The sequence below is a fragment of the Syngnathus leptorhynchus genome, chromosome 3 (assembly GCF_054491065.1).
Source record: "Syngnathus leptorhynchus isolate UIUO chromosome 3, UIUO_Slep, whole genome shotgun sequence".
NCBI lineage: Eukaryota > Metazoa > Chordata > Actinopteri > Syngnathiformes > Syngnathidae > Syngnathus > Syngnathus leptorhynchus.
Window position 1 is genome coordinate 8,456,994 of NC_141197.1, and position 26,260 is coordinate 8,483,253.

At 37.8% G+C, this 26,260-nt stretch overlaps 2 protein-coding genes across 6 annotated transcripts in view; one reads left to right on the plus strand and one right to left on the minus strand.

Moving 5' to 3' along the window:
• Positions 1–2,869, minus strand: part of fibinb (fin bud initiation factor b) — a 26,692-nt gene extending 23,823 nt beyond the window's left edge. For 4 of the 5 annotated variants that reach the window (XR_015065651.1, XM_085907750.1, XM_085907752.1 and 1 more), the window contains exons 1-2: positions 1,491–2,869; positions 1,127–1,232 (exon numbers count right to left, since the gene is read on the minus strand). The gene's annotated coding sequence lies outside the window, so the exon portion shown is untranslated. Of the gene's footprint in view, positions 1–1,126; positions 1,355–1,490 lie in introns of those variants that run through there. The other variant, XM_085907751.1, reaches the window with a different exon arrangement.
• Positions 1–6,660, plus strand: part of LOC147059096 (uncharacterized) — an 11,292-nt gene extending 4,632 nt beyond the window's left edge. Inside the window, exons 3-4 of the mRNA XM_085907748.1 lie at positions 2,336–2,506; positions 4,262–6,660. Coding sequence (XP_085763874.1) covers positions 2,336–2,506; positions 4,262–4,383 — 293 coding nt within the window. The 3' untranslated portion in view covers positions 4,384–6,660. The remainder of the gene's footprint in view (positions 1–2,335; positions 2,507–4,261) is intronic.
• The last annotated feature ends 19,600 nt before the right edge of the window (positions 6,661–26,260 follow it).

A 26,260-nucleotide genomic window follows, 5' to 3' on the forward strand; every position in this document is an offset into this window, starting at 1 on the left:
AACTGAAATCTAAATATGATACCAGATTGAAAGAAAAAACAAGTGGCATCAATACGATTATACTCTAGTTGGCCCAAAATGTTGATCCTCAATTTAGATGTAACGGATTGAAGCAGAACTAGGGGAACTTTATAGTGATATAATCCTCTGACGATCATTTTTAGGTTTGAAGTTTGATATTCAAACTCATTGTTTAAAAGCATACAGTAGCTATCAGTTGTCACTTATTTGGTTACTTTATTCAGTCCACCTTCTCACCTATATCCATTTAGTTTTCCACAAGCTGAGGACAAACATCCCTTCTTTCAATAGAAAAGACTTGGGCTTAGGTTTCAGCTCCCTATTTTGCCTAAAGGGTCCTTTTATAACGTCTTACTCAGCAGGAACAATGACACATTATTTCAGTGGAAGGAAAAAAAAAAGCGTTCAGAGATACCTGATCTGCACCTACACCGGCATATAAATGATTTTCAAATTCATACTATCTGCATAGTAGTACAGAGTGTGAAATCAACTTTAAAAGAGTAATTTAATCATAGTTAATAATTATGAGTGGATTACAACATACTATTTCTTGAATGTCATTACAATGCACGTGGAGTGGTCCTCTTCCAATCTAAAGGTTGGAGGTTCACTCTCTGTCCATTGTGACAATGTTGAAGTGACCTCGACCAAGATTTGAACCCAAGTTGATCCTGATGATCAATACGTAAATGAGGTAAAGGTGTTTGAGTACTGAAGGTAGAAAAGTGCCATACAAGTGTAAGTCCAAGTCCAAAGATGTGTGCCTTTAACGTTAAAACAAACTGCTTCAGAAAAGTTTTTTCTTAAAGAGTGAAAACTAAATACATGAATAAAAACATAAAATAAATCATTTTGAATTCAAGCAGTTTTTTCCCCCCACTGTTTCTTCATAGGAGTTCTGGTTTCTGTTTACCTGCTTTTCAAAAGCAAAGCCATAAATTGGACATGTAAAGTCACAAAAGCGTCTCAATGCTCTTCGCAAGCCCACAGTTCATAAAGGTCAATGACATTCCCTCATCTACGCCCAATCAGGGCAAGGAATAACGCTGAGAAAACTATAAACATATTATTTTGTTCAGACAATAAAATTTTTAGATGTTACCTGCTGACAGTTTTGACTGCTACTCCAGTCTTCTTCAGAGCCGTCCAAGGGAAAAAACATGGTAAGGCATCACAGTTGGTGGGATCCCCTTTCCAAGATGGCCAAGCTGAAATAGATGCAGTGGGGAACATTAATCACATCTCAACTCAACAGTATTTGTAGAGAGAGCACTTTAAAACAACCATTGCTACATATAAAGAGTTTTTAATGGAGGAAAATTAGGCCTTACAACACCAAGAACGGCTAAAACAGTAATTAATAACAAAGACAGCAAACTCTCAAAAACAGTAAAACCAAAACAAAGTCACATGCTGAGTCAAAAGCCATAGAATAAAAATGTGTTGAGTTTTAAAGATGGGCTTGCCTTAACATTTAGCGGGAGATCATTCCAGAGAGTTAGCGTCCGCTGGACCTGGACTGGGTTGCTCAAGGCACAGAATTGTTATCCAGGCAGGTTGGGACTAAATAGCCATTAAATTAGTTTTTGATTAGCCTGATTCAGAAACAATAAAAAATATATGCGCATGCATTAGACTGGAAGCGACGCTACTAAGAGAAGGGATAGCAAGAGTGGATGACTTTAAAGAGAAGAGTGGTCACGAGTATATCCGTAGAAGGAGGATGAAGATGGCACTGCTCGGAAAGGGAACTAGAGAAGGAAGACCAGAGAGAAGATTGATAGATCAGTAGTGAGGGAAGACGTGAGAGCAGCTGGTGTTATAGAGGAGGAGGTAAAAGCTCGGCTTTAATGGAAAAGTATGAGGCACTGTGGCGACCCCTGACTGGAAAAGCAAAAATGTGAAAAATTTAAAAAAGGAAAAAAAGAAGCATCATAATAGCAAAAAGATCCTTTTTTTTAAAATTCCACAATTCTCAATGTACTTGTAATCTGAATATGTTGGGCGAGGTTGGTATTTGTGTGCATTTCCAGTGGGGTAGAGTCCTAAATTTAGCTCATTCACTGCCAAATATTTTCTGACCCCCAATGGACTTGAAAAAGATTCCTGAAAAGACACAATTATACGTCACTGGCAGTGAATGAGTTTCATCATTAAGAGATAATATTCAGATTAATTGAGTGGTAACTCCAGTGGTCTGTCTTGTAAAGATATTCAAAGCATGTTTCAGCCAAAGTTACAAAATACTACAGTTATGAAATCTCTTTTCGCCCTTCCTTCTAACCCTTCGTTTCCTTATCTTTTTCTGAAGATTTGCCATCCGAGACCAGCAGGAACAAACGAAATGAAGCGTGGGGAGCTATATTAGGAACAGCAGTGGTTGTATCCTTAGTGGGACTGGTGGCATACATCATCCTGAAAAGAAGACACATTAAAGGTTTCTCACACAGAAAACTGGTTGAGGAGTTCCCCTCTGAACCAGGTAAGATGATACATCATAATGCATAGGAGTCATATACAGATAAAGTAGACAATGGACAAATAATGTCAGTCTAATATTGGGTTGAAAAATAAGAAAAAAAAAGGTTAATCTGAATACACAGTAGAAACGGTTACTGTATGTAAAACCACTTCAAGTATAAAAGTGCCCTGGTGTTTTTTTCTTATTTTCAACTAGATAAAAAACAAACCAATTAATTCACTAACTAACTCCGTAACTAACTCTGTAACCAACTCGCTAACTAACTTGCTAACTAACTCACCAACTAACTCACCAACTAACTCACCAACTAACTGACTAACTGACTGACTGACTGACTGACTGACTGACTGACTGACTGACTAACTAACTAAAACAAAAAAAGAGCAGCTGATAAAACCAGGCATCAAGTCTAAGAGTTTTGGCCAACACTGCTGTTTTACAGTCTGATGGTGTTGGGCAGAAAGTATGTTGGTTGCTCATTACACATTCAGTTTTACTTGGACAAATTCTCTAACAGTTTGAAGCAGCACATTGACAACATCACTGACATTTGTTCATAATTTAAATTGCACGCACGCACGCACGCACACATGCACACACGCACACACACACGTGTAATGATTTCACAGTGTGTTAAAATAGGCAATTTGCAATCAAGCAAGAAATGTCACTTGTTAACTAGAATTACATGCTTAACCTTCTTGTTAAAGTCAAAAACTTAATGTAGGTACACAATGAAAAAGAAAAGATCATGCTGTTGTATTCAATCTCTAAAGTATGTACTATGTATGAATTTCTGAGTTTTATTTCTGAGTTCACTTGCATCACAATAAAATCAAGTGTAAGGCTTTTGAGAGCTTTAATTAAAGCCACTTCAATCATGCATACCCCACAATCACAAAATAAATGGCATGATATATACTATACTATGAAACATTCTTAGAGTGATTACAGATAGAATGACAAATTATCTTCAATGTACAAGCCTTTAGTTTGGCAGTAACAAAATAGATGAACTCCATCTCCATCACAACCATAGAAATTGAAATATAGCTGGTTGCAAAGTAGAACACATATGTCAAAGTGGACAAGAAGTCACCAATTATTGAATGATAAAAGAAGAATGGAACGTAGCTCCACTAGAAAATTAGACACTCTGGGCTCTATTTTTGTAGACAGCGGGCACAAATCCTAATTTTGTGTGAGGGCAAGGCTTGAGTTGGCCAATTGGAAGACCAAGCTGGGTGTGCGGGTGAAGCATGTTGTTGGATGAGCCGACTCAGACCACATCTAAATGCTGGCGGAGGTTAGACAGCTGGTTGAACGTGCATTTGTCAGACACATTTCATTTGTAAATATATGAACAGTGTACTTCACAAAGCAGATGTACGCATTTCATTTCAAGCGAATGAGAAAAAAAACACTTTAACTTGCTGAGATTAAAGTGACTACCCCCACAGTGGTGCAGACCTCCCCCTCTCTCAGTTCCGCTCATCTGTCAAATTACCAAAACTTCAAAACCTGCTTCCCCACAGCATAACGCTGCACATTGTGTAGGATTTATGCCGTTCACAAAAAATAGAGCCCTTTTAAGTTTTTTTTATGAAACGTCACTCACCTTCCATTCAGTAATTTAGTGTTTCCAAACTAAACAGCTGATGATACACAACCAGTGCTTGAATTTCATTTTTTTTTTAAATAATAGTTTTATAGCACATAGTATGTAACCTTTTTATGTCCATGTTCCTTTTCCAGTTCTGAGATTGGACAACAGTGAACCTTTGGATCTGAATTTTGGTGGTTCAGCTTATTACAACCAGGGACTACAAGGAGACAACATTCAAATGGCCAACCTTCCTCAGCGTCAGATAAAGTAGAAAGACATGGACCATGGATCTTTCGACAGGGAGTTTGTTGAATGACATTGCCAAAATAACATTTTGGGTCAACCTCATACCACCTTGAAGTCTACTTGATTTGAAGTGAAGATGATTTTAAAACTCATTCAATGCCATCTATTTTTAGACCCTCCTTTACCATACCACGTGAATTTTAAATACATTTAAATATGTGCCACTGATAGAATTTTTGGATGAAAAAAATTCCCTTATTTTCATAATATTTTCTGCTTCACAATTTGCCACACATGTCTAATAGGAGACAGGACTGGACTGCTTTTCATCCAGTCTTGCTTGCAATACCTGAAAATAATTTGCCTGGATATGTTGCTCCAAAACATATCTGTGTATTCATTTGGATGTTTCTTGAAAAGGATTTGCAAATATTTGTAATCTCTTTTTTTGAGATTTTAACAAATGTCCCAACTTCATTGAAATTGGAATTTATAACTGTGCCTGAACGATATAACATTAATGCATTTATGAAATAAAATGAGAAGCCAATAAGAACAATTAACTTATGTGCATTAGTTTTTGCATGCTACCTTAACCTGTTTAACCTATTTTGTCGCTCTATCCTCCGTCGTCATTCATTAAAATAATCATCCTTCCGTCACCGTCCGTCTTAAGTTGTGCTTTCAGTTGCTGTTAGCCTTAACCACACTCCAAAACAAGACATGGCTCTCAAAGAAAACAATATTTCAAGTAGCTGTTGGATTCATAGACTGAGGTTTTGGTATTCCGTGAAGTTAAATATTTGGTTGTATGATAGCTGCATCAATAATATATTCCCAAACATTCTATGACCTCTACATGTTGAGAGATACATGACTTCTTTTGTACAGTGGTGTGATGCACCTCTGAGAGTTACATCACATTCACCTACAGCATACCAAGCAGAGATTGTGAAATACACAGTAGTGTAAAAAACTTCTTCCCAATTTCATTGCAATTCTTCTCGTGAGCTTTCTTTGACTTTTAGTGATGACCTTCATTCAGCAAGTGTCTCTAATGTCAATATATTTTTTTATACTTGGGGAGAATAATTGTTTTGTAAATATTTTGTTAGTCAGTCAAACAAAATAAAAACATATTATCACAATTTCTTTGCCAGATAGACTAGCACTAATGAATGTGGTCTAATTTTGATTCATAAGCGCCACTTTGGTTAGAACAGCCAACTATAACCCAAGAGATACGTATGTAACTTTTTGTTGTTGTTTAATCCATTGGTGACAGGTCAGCTTTGTTCTAATTTAACTTTGTTCTAAAATATGACACGATCAATCAAAAGCAGCACTTTATGCCACAGTAATGGGGAGCAGCACTGTTCAAAAATAATGCTGTGTATTCTGCACGCCATATCACTGATTGATTAAAGTTTTTCTGTTACCTGTCTTGATGTTCCCACCCTTAATGCATATCAATACAGTGATCCCTCCTACTTCGCGGGGGTTACGTTCCAGACCCAACCGCGAAATGGGAATTTCCGCGAAATAGAAACTAGATTTTTTTGAGCTATTCTTGGAAGATATTCTATTTTTATCGCTGACATCAACCAGCTCGCTGCTAGGGGACTTTCATATCAATGGACTGTGCGCTCCGCATTCATGCCTTAGCGACGAGACTAACAGTGTATTGCTATGTCCAGATGAAGGCCACCGCCGGTGGAGAGTGTTATATCTTTACTATTTTCCAGGTTCTGATGTAGCAAGCATGGTTCGGACAACGACGTGATGGGTACTGCTTTATTCCTTTCATCACAGTCAGTTCACTGGCCGTACATCGCGACACTGAACGTCCCCGAAGCTCCCCCTCCCACATCCGGGGTTTTCCCACTACGGAACATGAGTTAGTCCAAAATATACAACAGCGAGAACGCCCTGAAGTCACATGTGACGATAAAGTATACTGTACTGACTCTTTAATTTATTCATTTCACTTTTAAACGTAAGCTATCATTATTAAAGGAAAATGAAGAAACTCAAGTGGCCGCGAAACCTCGTGAAATGATGAAATTTCTGCGATAAAATAATTCATTTCCGCATTTTTGAAAACCCGCGATATAGCGAAGCCGCGATAGTTGAAGCCGCGAAGTAGGAGGGATTACTGTATTCAATTTGCATGTTTTACTCCCCCCCCCTCCACTGTAACTATATGTATTGTTTGTGTGAGAATTTGCATTTATTTATTTTCCATATATAAAACTTTCAACTGTGGGCAAAAATAAACTGTGGTTGTTTCTAAGTGGACTTGGATTTAAAGACACACATTGGAACCTTCACCCAACAGATATAGAATAGAATAGAATAGAATAGAATAGAATAGAACGTGATTGCAACTTGACTGCTCTGTTGAACTTTACAGTTCATCACTTCATCCAAAAATGCCCATTTGTAGACTGGTCAGGACTACTGTAGCTGGAGTGGGAAATCCTTCTAAAAATGTTTTTTTCATCCCAACTTAAACCGCTATCTTACTGAGCGTTTTTGAACGCAGCACATGTTTTGTCCTCGTCATTCAAGGTCCGAAATGTTTACCAAACGGCTGCCGGAGGTTCTCCTGCACTTTTCCCTTCTCCTTGCGACAAGAAAAATCAGTAAAACAGTTGCCATACGCTTTGCAACCTTGACAAACTCTTACTTTTTCTATAGCATACAGACAAAATGAATGAATAAAATCTATATATTGCTAAACAAATAGTAAACGAAAGATCAACTCATCAGTGAGGTAATCAATCAACATCACAGAGTGGATTGTGTTTGACACACTTCACAAAGACAGCTTGGAGTCAATCACAGCGCACATTTAGAGAAAGACAACCACGTCATGTAATAGGAAGTCAACCTAAGCCGACTGCTTAGAAGTTAGCCAACGTATGCCGTCACTGACACTCCAATTATTATGTTAAGCCACACATCACATCACATCACACTGTGGATGGACACATTTGTTAACTTTGCAACAATGAAAATTAAAAACAATTGATTCAGATTATACGGCCTAGAACCTGAACTGACTTTTGTCTCCTCTATGGCTTAGTTTGCTTTATCTTCACACATTCCATGCACTCAGGAACTGGTATAGACAATCCAGTTGCTTTTCCTTCACCAAGTTTGTTCTGATCCACACAACAGCTCAGCAGTTTGGAGTCAACACATTTGGCAGGGTGCTGAAATCAATTATATGACCTGCTCGGAAATGTTCGTATTACATTTGAGGCTTTGGACAGGTTCATTTTCTCCTCCAGCTGAGTCAAATCAATTTAAATGGAATTAAATGATTACTATCTAAATTGAGGTTGTGTCAAACATTTTAACAGCTAAATTCGATTCATTCTTTTTGATAACACCCAGTAAATGAATTTGACATCAAAAACCAAGACTAGAATTGTTGTTTTAATTAGATGAACAATAATTGTCCTCAGTACAGCATAGGACTATTTTAACTCTCATATAAACATAAAGATGTACATAAAGAGTTACAGGCTTCTTATTATGTTGCTGGTATGAAACCACACAATAGAGTAAATATAAACCTGTCAATATGCTGAAAAGTGTCAAGATGTTACAAAACTGATGGCGCAGCATGTTACATAATAACTCTGACTGCCCAAATGAAATATTTTTTTAAAGGCAAATGGCAAAGAAATGACGAGGTCAGTTTCGTGATCTCAAACCAAGGGAACAAGCTTTTCACCAAATTTTTTTTTCACTCCTCTGAAGACAGTATAAAAACATATTTTTACTTTTATTATTTATGCAGGACAATTCAATAATCCAGAGTCATCAATAACAAAATAATTACTGTTGATGAAACGATTAAACCTAGCCCATTTGGATGAGCGAATCTTTTTCCTACAAGAAGGCAAAGCAAATTTGCATTTAATGCAAATTTATTCAAATGAACTGCATCGTAGTTTGTCGAATTAAGCAACATTGTATTCCATAAGCATCTATCGAGAATTTATGTGAGTGTATTACTCCAAAAGTATCATAACCGTAGGTGCGTGTGTAAATATGTTGATGCTCTTGTTATGCATATTAAAAATACCCAATTTTGAAAATGAGGGCACAGGTGGGTTGCGCTGAAAAAGTAACACATCACAGTAGAGTGTTATAAAGGGGTGAGAAATGAGGCCAATCCTCATTTTAACTAGCTCTTTGTTAATGCACCATTAAATGTTGCTTCCTGCAGTTTAATCATTTAGCTCGTCGAGGGGCTACAACAATACACCACGGCACTGATCTTTCCAAGCTGTTGCCACAGTCAGGTCACTGGGGTGGATGTGAAAGGTCAGAATCATTCTGGCACTCACGAGAGATAAACAAACATGGTACAAAAGGCTTCAAAATATACACGACATGACCGACAGGGAAATTTGCATCACCAGACATTGAATACTGAAGACGCCTCTAGTAAATTGGGTTGCAGCTTGTAAAACAGAACAATGGCACAGAGAGATATTTTAGGGTTTGCTGCATGAAATTTAATGTGGAAAATCTATTCTTCACACCAAACAACTGAAATCAAACGGTCATATTAATTAAAAAAAAAGATGTGAATGTACTTTGGAATATTATGTTTTTCTTGATATTTATTTTTATTAAATATACCAACCACTGCAGACTTGGTTGTAGCACTGCCAGTATACTTTTGTTTTATTTATTACACGATTTGTCATAATCCAGTTAGTGAAACGAACAGCTCTGCCACTGAGAAGATGAAAGCATGAATCAAACGAGTGCAAATTAATCGTCATCCGGATACAGCATCATAACAAAGCTTGCTCTATATTTGAAAATGGTATATTTATCAGTGTTTGATATCCTTGTGTGTCATTTGTAAATGTCCTATTAACAGCCTCAACTCTCCCGTGACTACTGTACAGTAGTATACGTACTTGATTTGCTGGAAGGTGGGCGGGGGCAGTAACGTAACATATCTCTCCACGATTAGCAAGAAAGCATCGAGTGTGCATGTCGTTCAAGCTCGATTGGTATTCAGCAGTGCCTCAAAATTGAAATGCTGCATTGCTCAGGCCCTAAAAGTCAAACTGTCAAAAAATCCATTTGTGAGGATGAAGTAGTGGTTATATTCAGGCTTTGGGTATGACACATGCTACAATGACGATTGTGCAAATGATCCAGAGAGTCCTTGACTTCTTTTAGTGTCCAATAATGTGGAATACAGATCAGCAATAGCCATGCGAATAATGCAGAGTGCAGCGGCTACATTAATGGATACAGTAATACAGTCCCAACAGGGACATGAAACATTTTGTAACATCCTGTTCATCCAGAGAAGGCAGCTGGCCCAGATAACGTGTCACGTGTGTACCAGAATGTTGAAGGTTTTTGCAGACCAACTGGCTGAGTCTTCTCCAGGTGCTCTCCCGTAGGCAAGGAGGGACCTGGTCATGTCTTGTGAACCGAGACAAATGAATACAGAATTGTAGCCTTCATGTCACGCATTGTGAAGATAGCTTTTTTTGTCATACATGTGGTTAGAAAGTGTGTGACCCCCACCCCCCCAGTAGCGCTGATGAAAAATTGTGGCCTCCTCCAGATTGCCCGTCCCTGGCTGAGATGCAACATGCACACACGTAACTACACTTAAAGTGAGCTGGTGGACAAGTGTCCTTCTCTGTCTGCAACTGGGGTTGTCTGTGAGTCTCACAGTCTTTGAGAATTGACAATAACAACATAAAAAGACAAATAAAAAAAAATAGAGTCACTAGAGGGGTCTGTACACTGCTAAATATTTACTCAAGGAGTTGACATTATTTTGACTCCCTCTGCCACTTGCTCCTTCCTTGAAAGGGACACATATAGGACACTTTACCCACTAACACAATACATGAAAAACCAAAGTAACAATAAATTAAAAACTGAAACAAAAAAATAATTACTTTCCAAGTTTGTTGAAAGTGCCTGCCTTTTCCAAACAGTTCTTAACAGTTCACTTCCAAATACCTTATGTAAAAATTCCTTTGTGAAAAGCATCTAGTGTGAAAACAAAACAGAGAGCTCATATTAGTTTTTATATTAGTCATCAGTCAATTCATAGCACAAAATGAAAGCAGAAAATTGCCCATCGGGTTTCTCCAAGCAGCTTGAGCAGCGTAAATCCAGACAGATGTTTGCAATGTGGTTCTAAATGTGCAGTATTTGCATCATTATTGCTTGGATTACCCACATCTCAGATCTGCCAACTGCCAACAACGTTCTAGAATCATTTTTAAGACTGTTTACTGAGGATTATGTGAGAGATTCAGCGAAAACAGGTGGTTGAAAGAGAATAAACACAAAGTACAGAGTGGCTTGTGTGCAAGGTTTTTTTTTTTTAAAATCATGTCACATCATCTTGTGTTTTAGTACACATGGAAGATGCATAAAGATGCATATTTGCATTTAACATTTTTTTGACAGGATGAGCTGTTTTATTTGCAATTGTGCAAAACATCTCAATGGGCTTAAAATGCCTGGCTTAAGATGACAGCGATGACTGTACGTATTTAGAAATGTCTTAGCATGTTTACATGTTAATACGGAATGTGCACGTTTAAAGATTATGTTGTTGCATATGATTTACTGGTTCTAATCCTAAATTGATGTTGAAATTCAACAGTCATAAGTGCCAATCAGGTCTAAATTCAAATGATAAATGGAGTTCATTTGAGTTATCCTCATGTTCCTGTGTATATGCCGAAGGCAATTGAGGGACTGAGCAATCATTCCTGGTTTCTCTATAAAAGTGCATACATTTTGGTATTGACAGTACTTGACCCCAATGTAAATATATTTTATATGAATTTAACATACAAACAGGCCAAATGTATTTCTTTGTAAAGTTAGGGAGCCATTCAAGCTTTGCCTGTAAATATCCTTACAACATTTTCTCAATTCAAATGCAATGCAAGAAACTCGCATACATCAGCATCCTGTGAAACAGTTTAACGACAAATTTGACAGAATGTTGTACAGACGGAATCCTTTGGGGAGACTGTTGGGCTAAAGTAATCAATCATCACGCCTCCCAACACATTCCAGTCGCAGGCCTCACTTGATTATTTAAGGGAATTAGCTATCGATCCACAAAGAGTCACCAGCCAACTAGCCGGTCACATACACCGCATTGGGGGAATGGTTGGTTCAATACTATGTTCTCTTTAGCACCTAACTTAATATGACTGGAAAGAATTTCAGAAATGAAAAGCTTATATTTGAAAGGAAAGCTCAAAGACTACAATCACTAACAGCGGCACAATTACTTTTTTCCCAGCATGTATTAGTCCGGAGGTATTGGCAGACAGGGTCCTAAATTCAGCCTGGGAATTTGAGATTGAGAGCCCCCCTGGTACACAACTGATAGCTGCATTATTTTGTGGCAAGGCCCCAAATACTGACTCCTAATTTTTGTTGCATAAAGTAACAAGGGTCTAATAATGTTGTCGACCCAAGACACTTTAAGAAGACAGTATTTGTGGACTTCATTTTGATGTTTCCTGAAAATTATATGTTCTTTCTTGGTTCTTACAGTTTCCTGTCCCTCATGACAATCATGACCACTTACCGGTAAGTGTGTCTCAATTTTTATTATGGAAACATATCGTCACAATTTGCCAAAATGTGTATTTCTTTGTCATTATTGCTCTTGTTGTTTGGGGACCGCACGACTGGGTTATCACGAAGGATTTAAGGGCCAAATAAGATTACAGCAAGTCTCTTCTACATCCTGACTACTGTCAAGCTGCCCTTGAGTCTGTCCTCCAGACTCACCTAAGCATTGCAGCATCATTTGCCATCCCTACCACTCACCTCATCTCTTCTTGCATTCCTCTATGTTTGGGCTCTGCTTCTCTGTAAGCTAGACAACAGAAATATACAGCAGAGTGTATAAAAAAAACAAAATCCCACCAGGCATCCTCTAGTTGTTTATGATATCATATGAGAAGAATGTGTAGCAATGACCAACATTTTCAAACATTTGCACTTTTACACATAAAACAAATGGCCACATCTTTATGACCTCATGCAAAAATCTGCCAGAAAATTATTTTAACTCTACCCCATGATAAACCTAACTCGAGCGACAAAAAAATGAAACACGAGAGACCCTCAAAAAGGTGAAATACAATGGTGAACTATTGTTGAAGCAGCAAGTGTTGCAGTATACAACAATTTCAGCAATCAACATGGTTCCCTTGCTTCATTCTTCTCTTTAATTGACACAATAGGTGAAAAGCACGTATATGCCTAATGCAGTTATTATGTGGATCCTGCAAAGTCAAAGTACTCATATCTGAGTGACTGGAATCGGGATTTGGACTTGTTTGTGGATCCTGCAAAGTCAAAGTACTACTCACATCTCAGTGACTGAAATCAGGCGTCAGACTTTTTTGACTAATCTAGTTAAAAAATGTAAATTAAAAAAATGATTCAAACCTTTTCACTTCTTTTCCGTTATGCTTTCAATAATCTCACCTGCAAAAAATATGTTTTAAGGATTTTTTTCTAATATTGCCATTGGCCATTTAATCATCTAATTCCTGTGTGATTTACTGTCGCTGTGTATCACTGCAACTGTTTGATTCGTCATTTAATTCTTCAAGCAGCAAGAGGATGATCATTTGCTCTTCAAAGCTGACTCCAATTTTCAACCTGTGCATCCCACATCTAAAATGATGGCAACAGCCCTTGTACCAGAACATAAGCAGGTTTTGCTCCGGTTGGCGAGAGACCACCTGTCGCATCACAGTTTTATATTAACAGTCCACTGAGGTACAACTGCTGCACCATTCTCCCAAATCACATCAAAGAGTATGGGAAGTGGACGAGTGTACTCCCTTGCTCTTGAATCTCTCCCTGGTGATCAGAGGTGGCAATGAACAACACACTGTCCCCTTTGGATGAGTTCACTGCCTCCGAAGAGTCAAAGTCATCTCCAGCTGAGCTTCAGTTGAAACTCTCCCAGATCTCTCTCATTTTGTGAATTTCAATTGCAACATTCATTTTTTATTCAACCAAACTTAAAAATATTGACCGCAACCTACTCTTGTTTTAGTCTCTATTACTGAGCATATATATTCTATACTATAGACTCTAAAATGATGCTACCATTTTCTTTTTTTAAATGTCCATGCTTTGCTCTACTCTCACTTCCTCTGCCTTTAAAGACACAGTATATTTCACGTGAGTATATTTCTCTCCATCCTCGGTCATCAGCATCTATTCTACATAAAATCAATGTCTTTGGGTTCTTTTCGGTGCGTCTGAAGCATTGGTGCCACATAATGATGAATTAGATTTCAACAGCATGCCTCTATTGATAATTGCTGCTATGTATAATTAGTCCTTTTCAGTGGCAATAAGAGGCTCTACTTGACAGGTCTTTTTTTTTTCTGTGAGCCCCACAGCTCCTGTAGAGCGTGTCATGCTGCGGATGAAACAAAGGGCACATTAAACCTTCCACAGCTCACTGCTCCCCAAACATTCAGTTACTTGTGTGTAACATGAAGAGGATACTCCTTTTCATTGTTCTGTTGAAACTACAGAACAGACACTAATCTCACCCATTTTTTTTTTTCTATGGTAATAATGTCTTTGGAACACAATACTTTAAACGCCCCTCTATGGAATTCACAACATGTTTTCATAAGAGTTACGAGAACTGAAGTTCCCCAGCAGAGGGAGTTTCCAATGAGAATACTTCAGCACATTCTCTCTTAGGACTAAAAAGGGACGGCTGAGTGACTTAGCTGCTGTGTATTGTGAAAAAAAAGTCAGGAACAAGCCCCTCTGCTTTTGGGTGGAGGCTATCCGCTCATCCAATTGGATGAACCAGAACGTAAAAGCATTGAGGAAGGGGATAATAAATACGTATGCCCATGTCTCAGTGCCTCTAACTGGGAGAAACTCTGAAGTGGAAGAGTCCAACTTCACTCGAGAGCACTTATATACAGGAGTGTCTAAACGCGCCCGACTAGATCTGGTCGTAATTTCTCAACCTCACACAGAGGTCCTCTTTAAGACCATCACTGAGCTCGAGGGTGTTTGCAAAATGCGCAGTACATTTAAAGAGAATTTGATATATTTTCTGGCTTCCCATCTACGGGAGATAACTATTTCCATTCAGTTTCCAGGTAGGCTGGCAGATGAAGCTCACAAAATGCAAAGTTTAGTTGTTGCTTTTATCACATTACAAATTTCCCTGGATTTTTATTGTTTTTGTTGTTACATCAAGGAAACAAGAACAGTCTGTCTGATGACAAACCGCCATTTTTCAATTAAATAAAACTCCAAAAGCATTTCAATGTCTGACATGGATGATTTTGAGACAGTTTATGCAACATCTGTCATCCCAAGATAACATGTAAATTGCCCGCATTCTGTACTTGATTGTAGACTGAGGGAATGGAATTAATTCAACATCTTTTTAGGTTTAGTGTATTTATTATTCATGGTTGTATTGCTATCATCTGCCATGCTGCCATTTCTCCCCCATGAGGTTTTCTGAAATGAAATTATCAACAATTACCAATTTTAGAGTTGCCCATTCTTCACAAAAAAAAACCTTTTGGGAGGTTTTTAAGAATTCTCTGTTTAAAAAAAAATTAGATTGGAATTGGCCCATGAAAAGTGCTTCATGAATAGATTTCATTTCAATAATGTTTTCAGAAAATAGCTTTTTATGTTTTTTGGAATGCCACTTTGAATCAACTCACTTAAACTTTTTGATATTTAATTTTTTTTATATGCACCTCTTGATGAAAAGGGGAAGGCAGAGAGAAGAAACTATTATTTCACTTCACATTCTCATCCACACCCAACTGAACTCCATTATCCAGATTAATTAGTTTGACAGAATAAAATTCAGTGTATATCATGAGGTCACTGACTCTTTGACACCAATCAGTGATATGGACATTTTAAATCTTTTTCGAGAGTGAATGCCTCCGTTATTTTTAAAAATGTTTTTATTCATATTCAGAAGTACAGAAAATTCCATACATTCACAGGATATAACAATGTTGGTGATTGGACTCCAGAAATCTGACATTACACAAAAGATGGATTTTTGAGTCTCTTTGAAACAAGGCGTCGCGTGAAGTTCTCAACTTTGAATATTAATGATAGGAGCAGGTTGCTTTTGCATTTTGAAGGTAAACTAATGCTGCTGGTTGTGAGTGTATGATTACATCACATGCTTCCTTAATGCTGGCCTGAAGGTACATCTCTAATGATTGGGCTTCAACACTTCCAGGTCTAAAGTTAAGAACTGACAGCAAGAGAGAAAGCGGTTTTGAAGGCAGATTGGCAGATACTAAAGCTGTGATAAGACCACATTGGCACAGCAGACGCATAAATCGAGGTAGGTCAGGAAAAAAATAGCTCGTGGCATCCCAGAGAGCGTGTGGCGTTTATGACAAGAGCCGCGAGAGACGACCTTGAAACAGGAATTGTTTCATGTTCATCCCTCTGTGGTTCTCATTCAGCCATATGGTCGATCTACCTTTCCAAACTGAATAAAGGATGTCCATTTTCTGTGACCGTCTGATTGTAGCTTCCGGCCTGTACCTTTAGTTTGCATTTAGTTGAAGCAGACTCCTGTAGGAGCAAATCTTTTCAACAACACATTTGGTCTTGATTCACTGAAATATATTACATTCCGCCTTTATGTGTGAGAATGCAGCCCAAGAGAGTTTCTTTGGCAAGTGAAAGTTTCTGTCTTGTTATTTCTAGCCATGCAAGGTTCAATACTTCAATCATTACACATTATGCTACTCTGCTGTGCTGAGCCACAAATGCACCCAAAGCAGGAAGCGCCTGAACCTGCTGTGGGATTAAAAGGAAGCTTTGCATATCTAAACAGTGCAGCTTCAAGACATTTGAGACTACCGAGTTTATAAATCAATGCTGACATCAAATGTGACAATGTTACAGCTTTGTCTGGACTTGACTGTTGTTAAATTGCAATGTATTTCTCCTGGGTCACACCAAAATGACCGTCATTCCCATGTTGAGCAAAAGGAAGTTAAAGTTGAGTACTTTTCCATTCTTTACTGTCAGTTTGTTTTATACCGGCAATTCTTTAATCTGCGCATCATTTTTTTTAAGCATTGATGATTCAGAAACAAACTTAAAATTAAAACAAAAACAAACAAAATCATCGGATGGAGCTCTTGTTCACTTGCTCCTTACCTTGTCTAGCATTTCCCCATATTGTTATTCAGTAAAAAATGTGTGCAGAAGAACAAAATCTGGTATGGGAGTTGAAATAGAGTACTAAAGCTTCTACTTTAAACAGCCATTAAATGAAACTCGCTGGAATTAATAAATGGACTGAAGCTAAAATATGCTTTAATGAGGAATTTAAATTATGCCATTTTCAGATAAAGGTATTTCCTTTGTTCCGCAGAATACGGATTTGAATAAAGTAAATCAAGCTCGTTCCTGTGCCTGTGTCAGCACATAGTATGGGACCATAAAATAAGAATTTTATGGTTGCAGTTGTATAAAATTCTAATTATGTCACTGGCAAATTATATCTATTTCTAAATGTGAAACATTTAATCACTAACCATTAAGTTTAGTTCCTGGCTGCTGCACCAAAATAATACAGTGTATATTTTTACTTTACATTGATTTAAATACATGTATGAGCATGCAAACAGACATTTAAAATGCCATTTAAAGTAAAAGCTTATAATAATTCTCATAATAACTTTAATAATACAAGATAAAAAAAAGACATTTCTGGTCAAAAATAGTCACTTTAAATTTCACCACAAAGTTCATGTGCTGAGGGAGCGAGCATGTTCTTTTCATAGTCGCATCTGCCATCATTTATGTCTCAGAATTATTTACTCATTTGACACCATGCTTCACTGCTGAGAGATAATGGGTTCACCTACAGATGTATGCAAATACTCACATTTGCATCTTTGTTGTTTGTGTTTGCATGCAGAGGTTGTGCGTGAAGCCCTTCAAATGCTTGTGTTTTAAGCAGCATACAACATGTGCCTGAAATAGTCCTCACCCTCAAACAATGATCTCACAGAATCCAATTAACCAAGGCTGACGTCCTTTCGGACTTGCGCTTGGTCTTCAAGCTCAGACTGTGATCTTTTAAATGCTGAAGTCAACAGGACATCAAAATAAAATGATCTCCCAGTCTCAAGGTGAAAAATAATAATCAGATGCTAATCATGCTGTTTGCCCTCAGACAAGTTTAAAATATTTCCAAAGACTTGGGCAGCATGTTTAATGTAACCTCATTAAATTCATTTTTGACACAAGCAAAGCCTGGAGTTGATAGAAAATATTTGATAAGTGGTACAGAAAATGCATGAATGAATGTAGGACCTCGAGTTTTAAAATGCTTTGAAGTCAGACTGAGTGAGCATCAGATGAGTAAACATTAAACCAAAGCTGAGATCTCTCATATATCAATTAAATGCATTTTACGATTTAGGCACTAGCTATTTTCACTTTTACACCGTCAGAGGAGTGTCTTAGTTTGTCATATTTGATTCAACAGCACTACGCGAACGTGAAAACTGAAGGTAAACTATGTGACAGTACTTGTAAGCTTGTAAGGGACCATAGTTTAGATCTAGCGAGATTCCTTGTCAGCTGGTCTAAATCATGCATGTTAAATGTTTGCAACTCAAATGAAGTTGCACCTAGCTTTTAACTTTTAAATTGCAATAATTGTTAAGTTTAAACTAAAATGACTATTTGTGTTTGTTATTCTTCCAGTTCCAATCACCCCATTTATAAAAAAAATCCTGATTTTTGTGCTAAAGTGTCGACAGCAGGAACAGAATGCAATGGCGTTATTGAAAAGAAGAAACAAATATAATGAATAGGTTGGATGCAACCTGTTAAAATGTAATTTGGTGCAGTTTATCGGTTAAGAGACCATCCTGGCTAGCATCATTTGCTATATCATTAGCTGCAGGCGCCCACTAATGACAGGTGGTTGCACTAATTGTTGCCTTTTCTGCTTATGGAGCAGAGAGAGGGCCCTGAATATAAAGTAGTATATGGAACCAACTTCTTAAATATATTCTATCTTCATGAATGCTAAGTACAGTAAAATTAAGCTGTAGTAATACCGTACTGGCCCGAATATAAGAGGCGCCTGATTATAAGACGACCCCCTCTTTTTCAAGACTCAAGTTTGAAAAGAGATAAAGGCATTAACCCAATATTAAAATGATAGTTTTGCATGAAAAGGTTACAATGCAGGAGGTGGTGACAAGGGAGTGCAGTATCTCATTTGGGGGAAAGCCCACTTCACTTTGTTGCCATCTTTAGAATACGATGCATGCTGTCAGGATTTTAATGATGTTTGTTTATTTTTGGATTGCTAACATTCCCACCTGCGTTTCCTGTTTTTCTTTTCATTCTGGGTGGCACAGCAGGCACAGCATACAGTGATCAGGCAATGTTTCTTTGTGATCACCTCGAACGCTCCTGCAGAAAGGGGATGATGCCAGATTATTTGGTTCCTTCTTTGCTTAATTGAATGAATTTTTATGTTGGAAACTTGGAACAGTAAAGATGATTTGTTTCTTACACTAGCAGTCCATGTTTTGTCACCCAACAGGCACACATACCCAGACACACAAAACAAATGGTCTACTGCAGAATGTAGAAACCAGCATACTCTCAGATCGATGGCAGACGGAAAGACGGAGACATTTATAAAGAGAGACAGAAAGATAAAGTCATGTTCACACGGCACTGGGAATGAGCCTAAAAACAGAAAAGGCAGGGGAGAATGGCAAGAACGTGTAAATGAGCAGAACTCAAATCATTCTTTACAGTCCACTGCAATATTCATAATATATATTTTTTTGTTAACCGTAATAGATGCAGCTGCTCAGTATATGAACAATTACAAATAAATAATAATTAAAGTTGTACACACAAATACACACACACACACTTATACAAACACACACACCGGTATCATAATCAGGGCTCGGACTTATCTATGTTCATGGAATCGAAATAATCAAGTTCTTTCATTGCTGCAGACAACACATAATTCTTCTTAATGCTTGAATTCCTGGCAAACTGATATCACAAATGCCCAACATACATTGATTGACATAAATGTACCAGACCAGGAGGCTAACAATGTGAGGGAAGGAGCAAAAATGCATTGGTTATCCCACTTTGCTTCAAGCCTATGATATCACCTTAGGGCAAAACGTGTAGCAGCGTGCATTGAGACCACAGTAAAAGTAACACCAACAATTCTGGTACAAGCAAAGCTGCAACTGGCAGAAAGAGAGGAAAGGAAATGTGGTGTGCCCTCTCTCACCAAAAGTCAACTGGGTGGTCCAGCTTTGACTCTAATGAAGATAAGCAAGGTGTGAAATGGAAAGGGTTGTTCGGGTTACAGGTCACAATAATTGTATAAAACATTGTGAAATGCTTTATCATGGGTGTGTAGACCTTTCTTTCCACTTTATGTGCTTCTGTCTGTTTCTTTGAGTTTATTGCACAAATTAAATCACACAAGTGACTTCTTTGCGCTCCAAGACATCTGACCTACGGCATCTAAAGCGCTCAAGTGGAACAGTAACTTGTTTAATTACCGTATTTTCCGCACCATAAGGCGTACTTAAAAGCCTTTAATTTTCTCAAAAACCGAAGGTGCGCCTTTTAATAAGGTGGTCCTTTTATGTGGACCAAATTCCAAGATCTGTAAACGTTGTTGTGTGGCTGCCGTGTTTAGTGTGCAGTGTGAGTGCGAGTCCAATATGTAATATGTAGACCCGGTCAACCAATCAGAGCCCACAACAGCATGGGGGCAAACTTTGATTTCCAAGTTCAGTTACTATTTGCTTTTTTCCTGGGATGAACAATAGATTCAGTTTTGAGTGAGTCCAAGCTTTGTGCTTTTTCTTTTCTTTTTTTCCTTGAGCTTCTGATGTAATCTGCAGCCTCACTTATTCAGGAATAGCAAGAAGGCAGGTGTCTCTTCTGACAGAAGGTTCATGTGCAACTCATCTTGAAAAGCCATTCAGCCCCTTTGTGTTTGACATCAAATAAACCTTGACTTAAATTAGAAGCCCATTAATGGCACATAATGGAACTTTGCTGCACTCCTTGCACCGAGGCCCATCACACATCGTCCATGAGGAATTACACTATGCTGACCAAGTAAAGCCTTGAATATAGACCACACTCCATTAAAAAGTTTCAGTTCTAGATGGGAGAGCTGCAAGGGGAGGAAGGCTAACAACCCCTTGGCAGCACAATTACTTGCTATCTAACAGTATAATTAAAGACGGCCTTGCAGTCATTCTGACATTGACCCCCTTTAGACCAGGTGACACTACCCTCTCTGTCTTTTTGATTGAGGAGATCCAAGTCACATTTTTCATTTTGCTTATCCACAGCACAATTGGAAAGATAACCTAACCTTTGCAAATAATATCGACTGAGACGCCAGTAAAGATTATCCCAATGAAATACAATCTATGACTGATATTCTCATTTTTCATTTGTTGTTGCATCAGTTTTCTGGCATCTTATTCAAATAGGATTACGCCAAAAAATGTTGTCACATCAATTGATGCAGCCTCTTTATTTTGCTAGTGGATATTTTTTTTCAGATGCAGGCAACGTGGCATTAACCAGAGCAAATAAAAACAAACATAGCGCGGAATCCTGTCAAGATGATTCAAGATGTGTGAGACTGTCCTTGTCGTACCGTCGACTGGTTTCTTTACAAGAATGGTTCGGTGCAGCAATTGTTAATGCTGGGCTGCCTGCACTGTCAGGAAATGCTACAATAGCGTCTCTTTGTCTCAGGTTGCTGAACCTCTGTTGAAGCAACAATTCAGAGAAATATCTTTTCACATGCATGCCTAGGTTTTTCAGTTTGGTTACCTTTATTTATTTATATCTTATTCCCAGTCGATTTTATGAAGTCAGAAAGGCAACCCCAACTGGATAAGGGAAAATGAAAAAAAAAAAGAATGATATCTGAAATACAAGGAGCAAAATGACCGGACCATGGGGTACAGATACATCCCTTGAAATAAATGCGATGAGAATGACTAGATATTGTAAGCTTTTTGTTCAAAACATCCATCCATCCTTCTATCCATCTGTCCATCCATCACCCCTATCCATCCATCCATCTATCCATCCATCCATCCATCCATCCATCCATCCATCCATCCATCCATCCATCCATCCATCCATCCATCCATACACCCACCCCTCTCTCCACCTTCTCAGACCTCATCTGCTTTACTTCAAAGCCAGTTTGATGGGTGGATCTGTTATTACTGTTTGTACATGGGTTTGGGTAAGGGTCAAGTAGTTGTTGAGCTAAAGTTCAGACATGTCAATGTTTCTTCAGTAGAGACCAGGGCTTTTTGAGTGGCCTGCTTCATAGTTCAGTCAGAAGTTTGGTCGGTAGTCAGAGCAAAAGCTTGCTCATTAGGAACAGGAAGATGGTGTCACGTCATGGGCCAGTTTTATACTTTGCTTCAACACGGAGAAAGAAGAGATGGAAATACTGCCTAATTATGCTTAAGCAATAAAAGTATACTAATGGGGCCATTTTGGATATTCTACTTTTTAATTGCTTATATACAAATACTTAGTTGGCTCAATGGAAATAAACAAATGCAATAAAATGAATCTTTTTTTGTCTGGTTACTTTAATGTACATGCAAACAAGATTTTCTGCAATTCTACCCACTGCTTGTGGTGGCCATTCATTTGCTGTATGGGCATAGGGGAATAAAACCACATAACAAAACCAAAAGGTAAGCAGATCTGCACAGTAATTTAATTCAGGTATTATTAAATTTTGCTGCTTAGTGCGGCCTCCACGAGGGGAAAAAAGCACCGGCCGTAGCTCTTACGGTAACATAATCTCCACTCACCATTAGATGATGACTTGCTTTTTGGCAATGCAAGAAATAGGGTGTGTAAAGTGTACAGTTAATCTTTATCCTCTTGGTAATTTTTATGATAGCATATTATGAGATATGATCAAAATGTGACATATCCATAATGACAACATATTCGATGATCAACCAACCACACCGCATCTCCTCTGTCGACTTTTTGAAGCACAATTTGATATATCAAATACGTGATTTTTTGGGATGTATTAATTTTAATGGCTCTTATGAGTGTCAGCAGACATCTCCCATGGCACCACTGTGCAAAGCGAGCTTGACTGTGTGGAAACAACTCTATCTGTTTAATTACCATTCTTTGAGTTGTCAACTCATCTCAAATGCCGCCCCCATAATTCATGAATTAATGATGCACATCTCTTGTCGTTATTAGTTAGCTGCTTTGGCAAACAAACTGGTTGAAGTTAATTTAAGAATCATGATGTTTTTTTTCCCCTGCACTATATAAAGTTGTATTGTTTTGTACACAAAAAAAACTATGATGATAAAATGAAATAAAGATTAAATGAAAATATATATAAAGATTAAATAAAATATATATATAATATGTATATATTTTAGTCCTTGTGGCCTGCTCACAGTCATAGGTTTCCCATTCGTTCAACGTTTTCACCAAAGGTCCTATGATAATATAAACTTAGATGCAGTCTGTTTCAGTGAATGAGAGCCTTCCACAAATGTCTTTTGGTGCTCCAATAGAAATTGTATATAACGATCATAAAAGCGAGATTAATTCATATACCTTTTCTGAAATTCATTTTAAAAACCAGATAACTTCATAAACGTCCCATTTCTCTATGATAGTTATACCAAATTACAGTTTAAATTCTCAAAGAGCAGGCTTGCGCTGACCGCCTTCATATCAGTGGGTCTCAATCCAAACACTGTGGCAGGTCATTATCAGTGTTCATGCAAATAATTCAGTGGCTAGTGAGCTGTACCCGAACATTAGAGAGGTCTCCCCACCATGTCGACTTCTGCTGGGGGAACAGGAAGCTTTTGATCGAGAAGCTTGTAGGGATTCTCCGAAGCATTTTCACAGCACATTGCACCACATCAGTGCTGCCTCAGGGCATCATAGTGAAAGAGGTAGGCTGATGTAACCCTTGAAAGAGTACAGAGATGAAGCGGATACAGGTCAGGTGAATATAATGACTTGACATGCTACGGAAACTAGGTCACTTTGCTCCTTGGTAACGTCAACATCCAAGGGGGTCAAGCATACTAACATTCTTATTTTTATTTTGATCACAGTTATTTTACAGTTCATGTTCTAGTCTATATGCTGTCATTGATCATAAACTGTATATTCAGTTCATTTGCTGCATGTACAAAGTTTGCAACAATACTAAGAACATAGCAAAAACGGGTTTGAATCGGAAAATGAGTTTGAATTTAATACAGTGCATCGAATCGAACCCAACTCATCATGGCCAAAGGCCGTGGAAGACATCATTCCTGAGGCAAGCATATGAAAAGAAATGACTATCTGTATTTTTACTGTATTTTTTAATTTATTGTTTGAGTTGGTTGATAATCAGTCCTTTGCTGACCTTTATCGAAAGGGGGGAGCCGGACACAAATTGTTCCAATACACTCTGCGTGCGTGCCCCGTATTTGCCATAAAGGACGCACAGTGGTTTACTGATTTTTGACAGACCCAGTGTCGGATAGAGATCTGTACACCTAGTGTTCAGTTCAGAATGAAATAGAGAAACATAAGAATTAATTGATACGCCAATGGTTTCACAGCTAATAACCAATTAGTGCTTCAGGAAAACCTCCTACAAAAAGATCAGCAGAAATGATATAAAACCTTGAAAGGGACGAAATGCAATGTAAGTCTAGAAAGACGATCTGATTGCTCATTGTTTGAAAGATGGAGTCCTAAGGCACAGCTGGGTAAAATCATTAACAAATCTATTGTACAGGAATGATGAGCCATCTGCTCTCAAACCGACAATTCTGTGGGAAGTTCATTAAAGATGTGAGCGCAGACTGTGCACTGATAATGCTTAATGACTGCCATAAAAGGTATTAAACAGAAAGTCATCATTGATATACGGGGGAATGTAAGCTACCCTTTAAAGTGTTTTGAGATGGACAAAGTACGTTAAAATGTAACTTCTTTTCTATCAAGAACTTTTCATCAATTCAACAATCTTTGATCTTTATACATACTACGATAATATTGGAACGAACGTAGAGTGTACAGTATAACGGTGTGTCCATATTGGTCCATGACTAAGCAGAAATGTGTTCATCTCGCCAATATAAGACGATGCGGTATGTAGCTTGATACGTGGAGCACAATATCAAAGATGAAGAAGTCTATTTGTTGAAACAAAGTTGCAAAAGCCCATAATATTTCACTCCTAATGTTATCCATAATTCATTTAACAATATCAAGTTGTGTCTTTAGAAACTTTAATTACCCCCCCCCCTTCAAAAAAATATATGGTGGGCCAAAGATAAGATGGACCATCTCTGGACCACACCAGAAAGGACTCAGCCCAGGTATCACTCTTGCCACCTTTTTTTAAATTCCTCCCACAAGTTAGCTTGAACGTGTTTAATTTAATTATTGAAACACTTGTTTGCCATGTATCCAGAATTAAAAGACAAAGAATGTGTATGTACGTACATGTAATATTATTTTGCTGTGCATTTGTCCACCCACTACTTCTGTTGTGACACACTATTTTGTCTCAGGAGTACTTTGTGCCTCAAGCAAGATTTTAGTTCAAGGAGAAAAATAAATCATGTGTAGTATTTTAGTTCGCTCTATTTCGTTCTATTCTGTTTGTGATTCAGTACAGTGCATACAACTCTAGCTTTAGTGTTTATTAATATTAAAGTTATAACTGATACTTGCCCTATGTGGATTACTGTTAAATTTGAGATAACACACAATATTATTTTGTTACAAACCAGGACAGATTTACAGTGTTGGGCCACATTTTGTAGTTTTAAATAATTTCCTACATTTTGTAATACAAGAACCCTGGCTGTAAACCTCGCTTTCTTCCCTAAGATTTCACTGCAGACCCCAAGAATATTACCTTAGCAATAGACTTTGGTAAATTTCTCACTCCATTTCTTTAAAAAACCGAAAAACGTGACATATTAAGATTTTCTATTTCACATTTTTGTTCGGGACCCATGGAAATCACCTTCATAAAGAAATGGTGGCAGAAAATATAAATGTATTCTGCTCTTGTCCCTTAGCAGAGACATTGACATTGCCAACACAGCAACAGATACAATTGGTTGTGCAGCATCTTCCTCAAGGAGAGCAATGTTCTAATTTCTTGACAGCCACTCTATTCCCTACGGCCAAGCCGCCCTGCAGATACTCGGCTACTACTGTAAACCTGACATCTACTCAAATTTATGATTTTGCTCTTTTTGTCAATACACCTTGACAACTCTTGCACCAACAATATCTCCACTGTTTATGTGTTAGTGTTTTGCAGCTTCTTTTTTACAGTCAGGTGTATTTGTTTTGTTTTTGTATTTTGGGTGTTTTTGCAGCTACAGACAAATACATAAAGTACTGGTGCAAGATTTAGTACTGACCTGAGACCAGATAGGAAAATGTTGGTATCCCTCATACTGTTACTTTTAGTCCTTCTTCCAATCTGTATCACGTTTCATTTTGGATTATCAATTACTTAAAAGCCAGGAAAGATTTTGTCAAAATGTTTGGGCTAGTAGAAAATATATTATATTATCAAAATGTACTTTTTATCACAGCTGCTTTATTCTTATTCATCAGATCCTGCCAACTATGGGAGTATCCAGTAACCCACAGCTACTTGTGAATTTTGCAGCCTTCTTGGTGAATGGCTGCACCTTGCAACACAATGAGCGTATTGACCTTAGCATTTT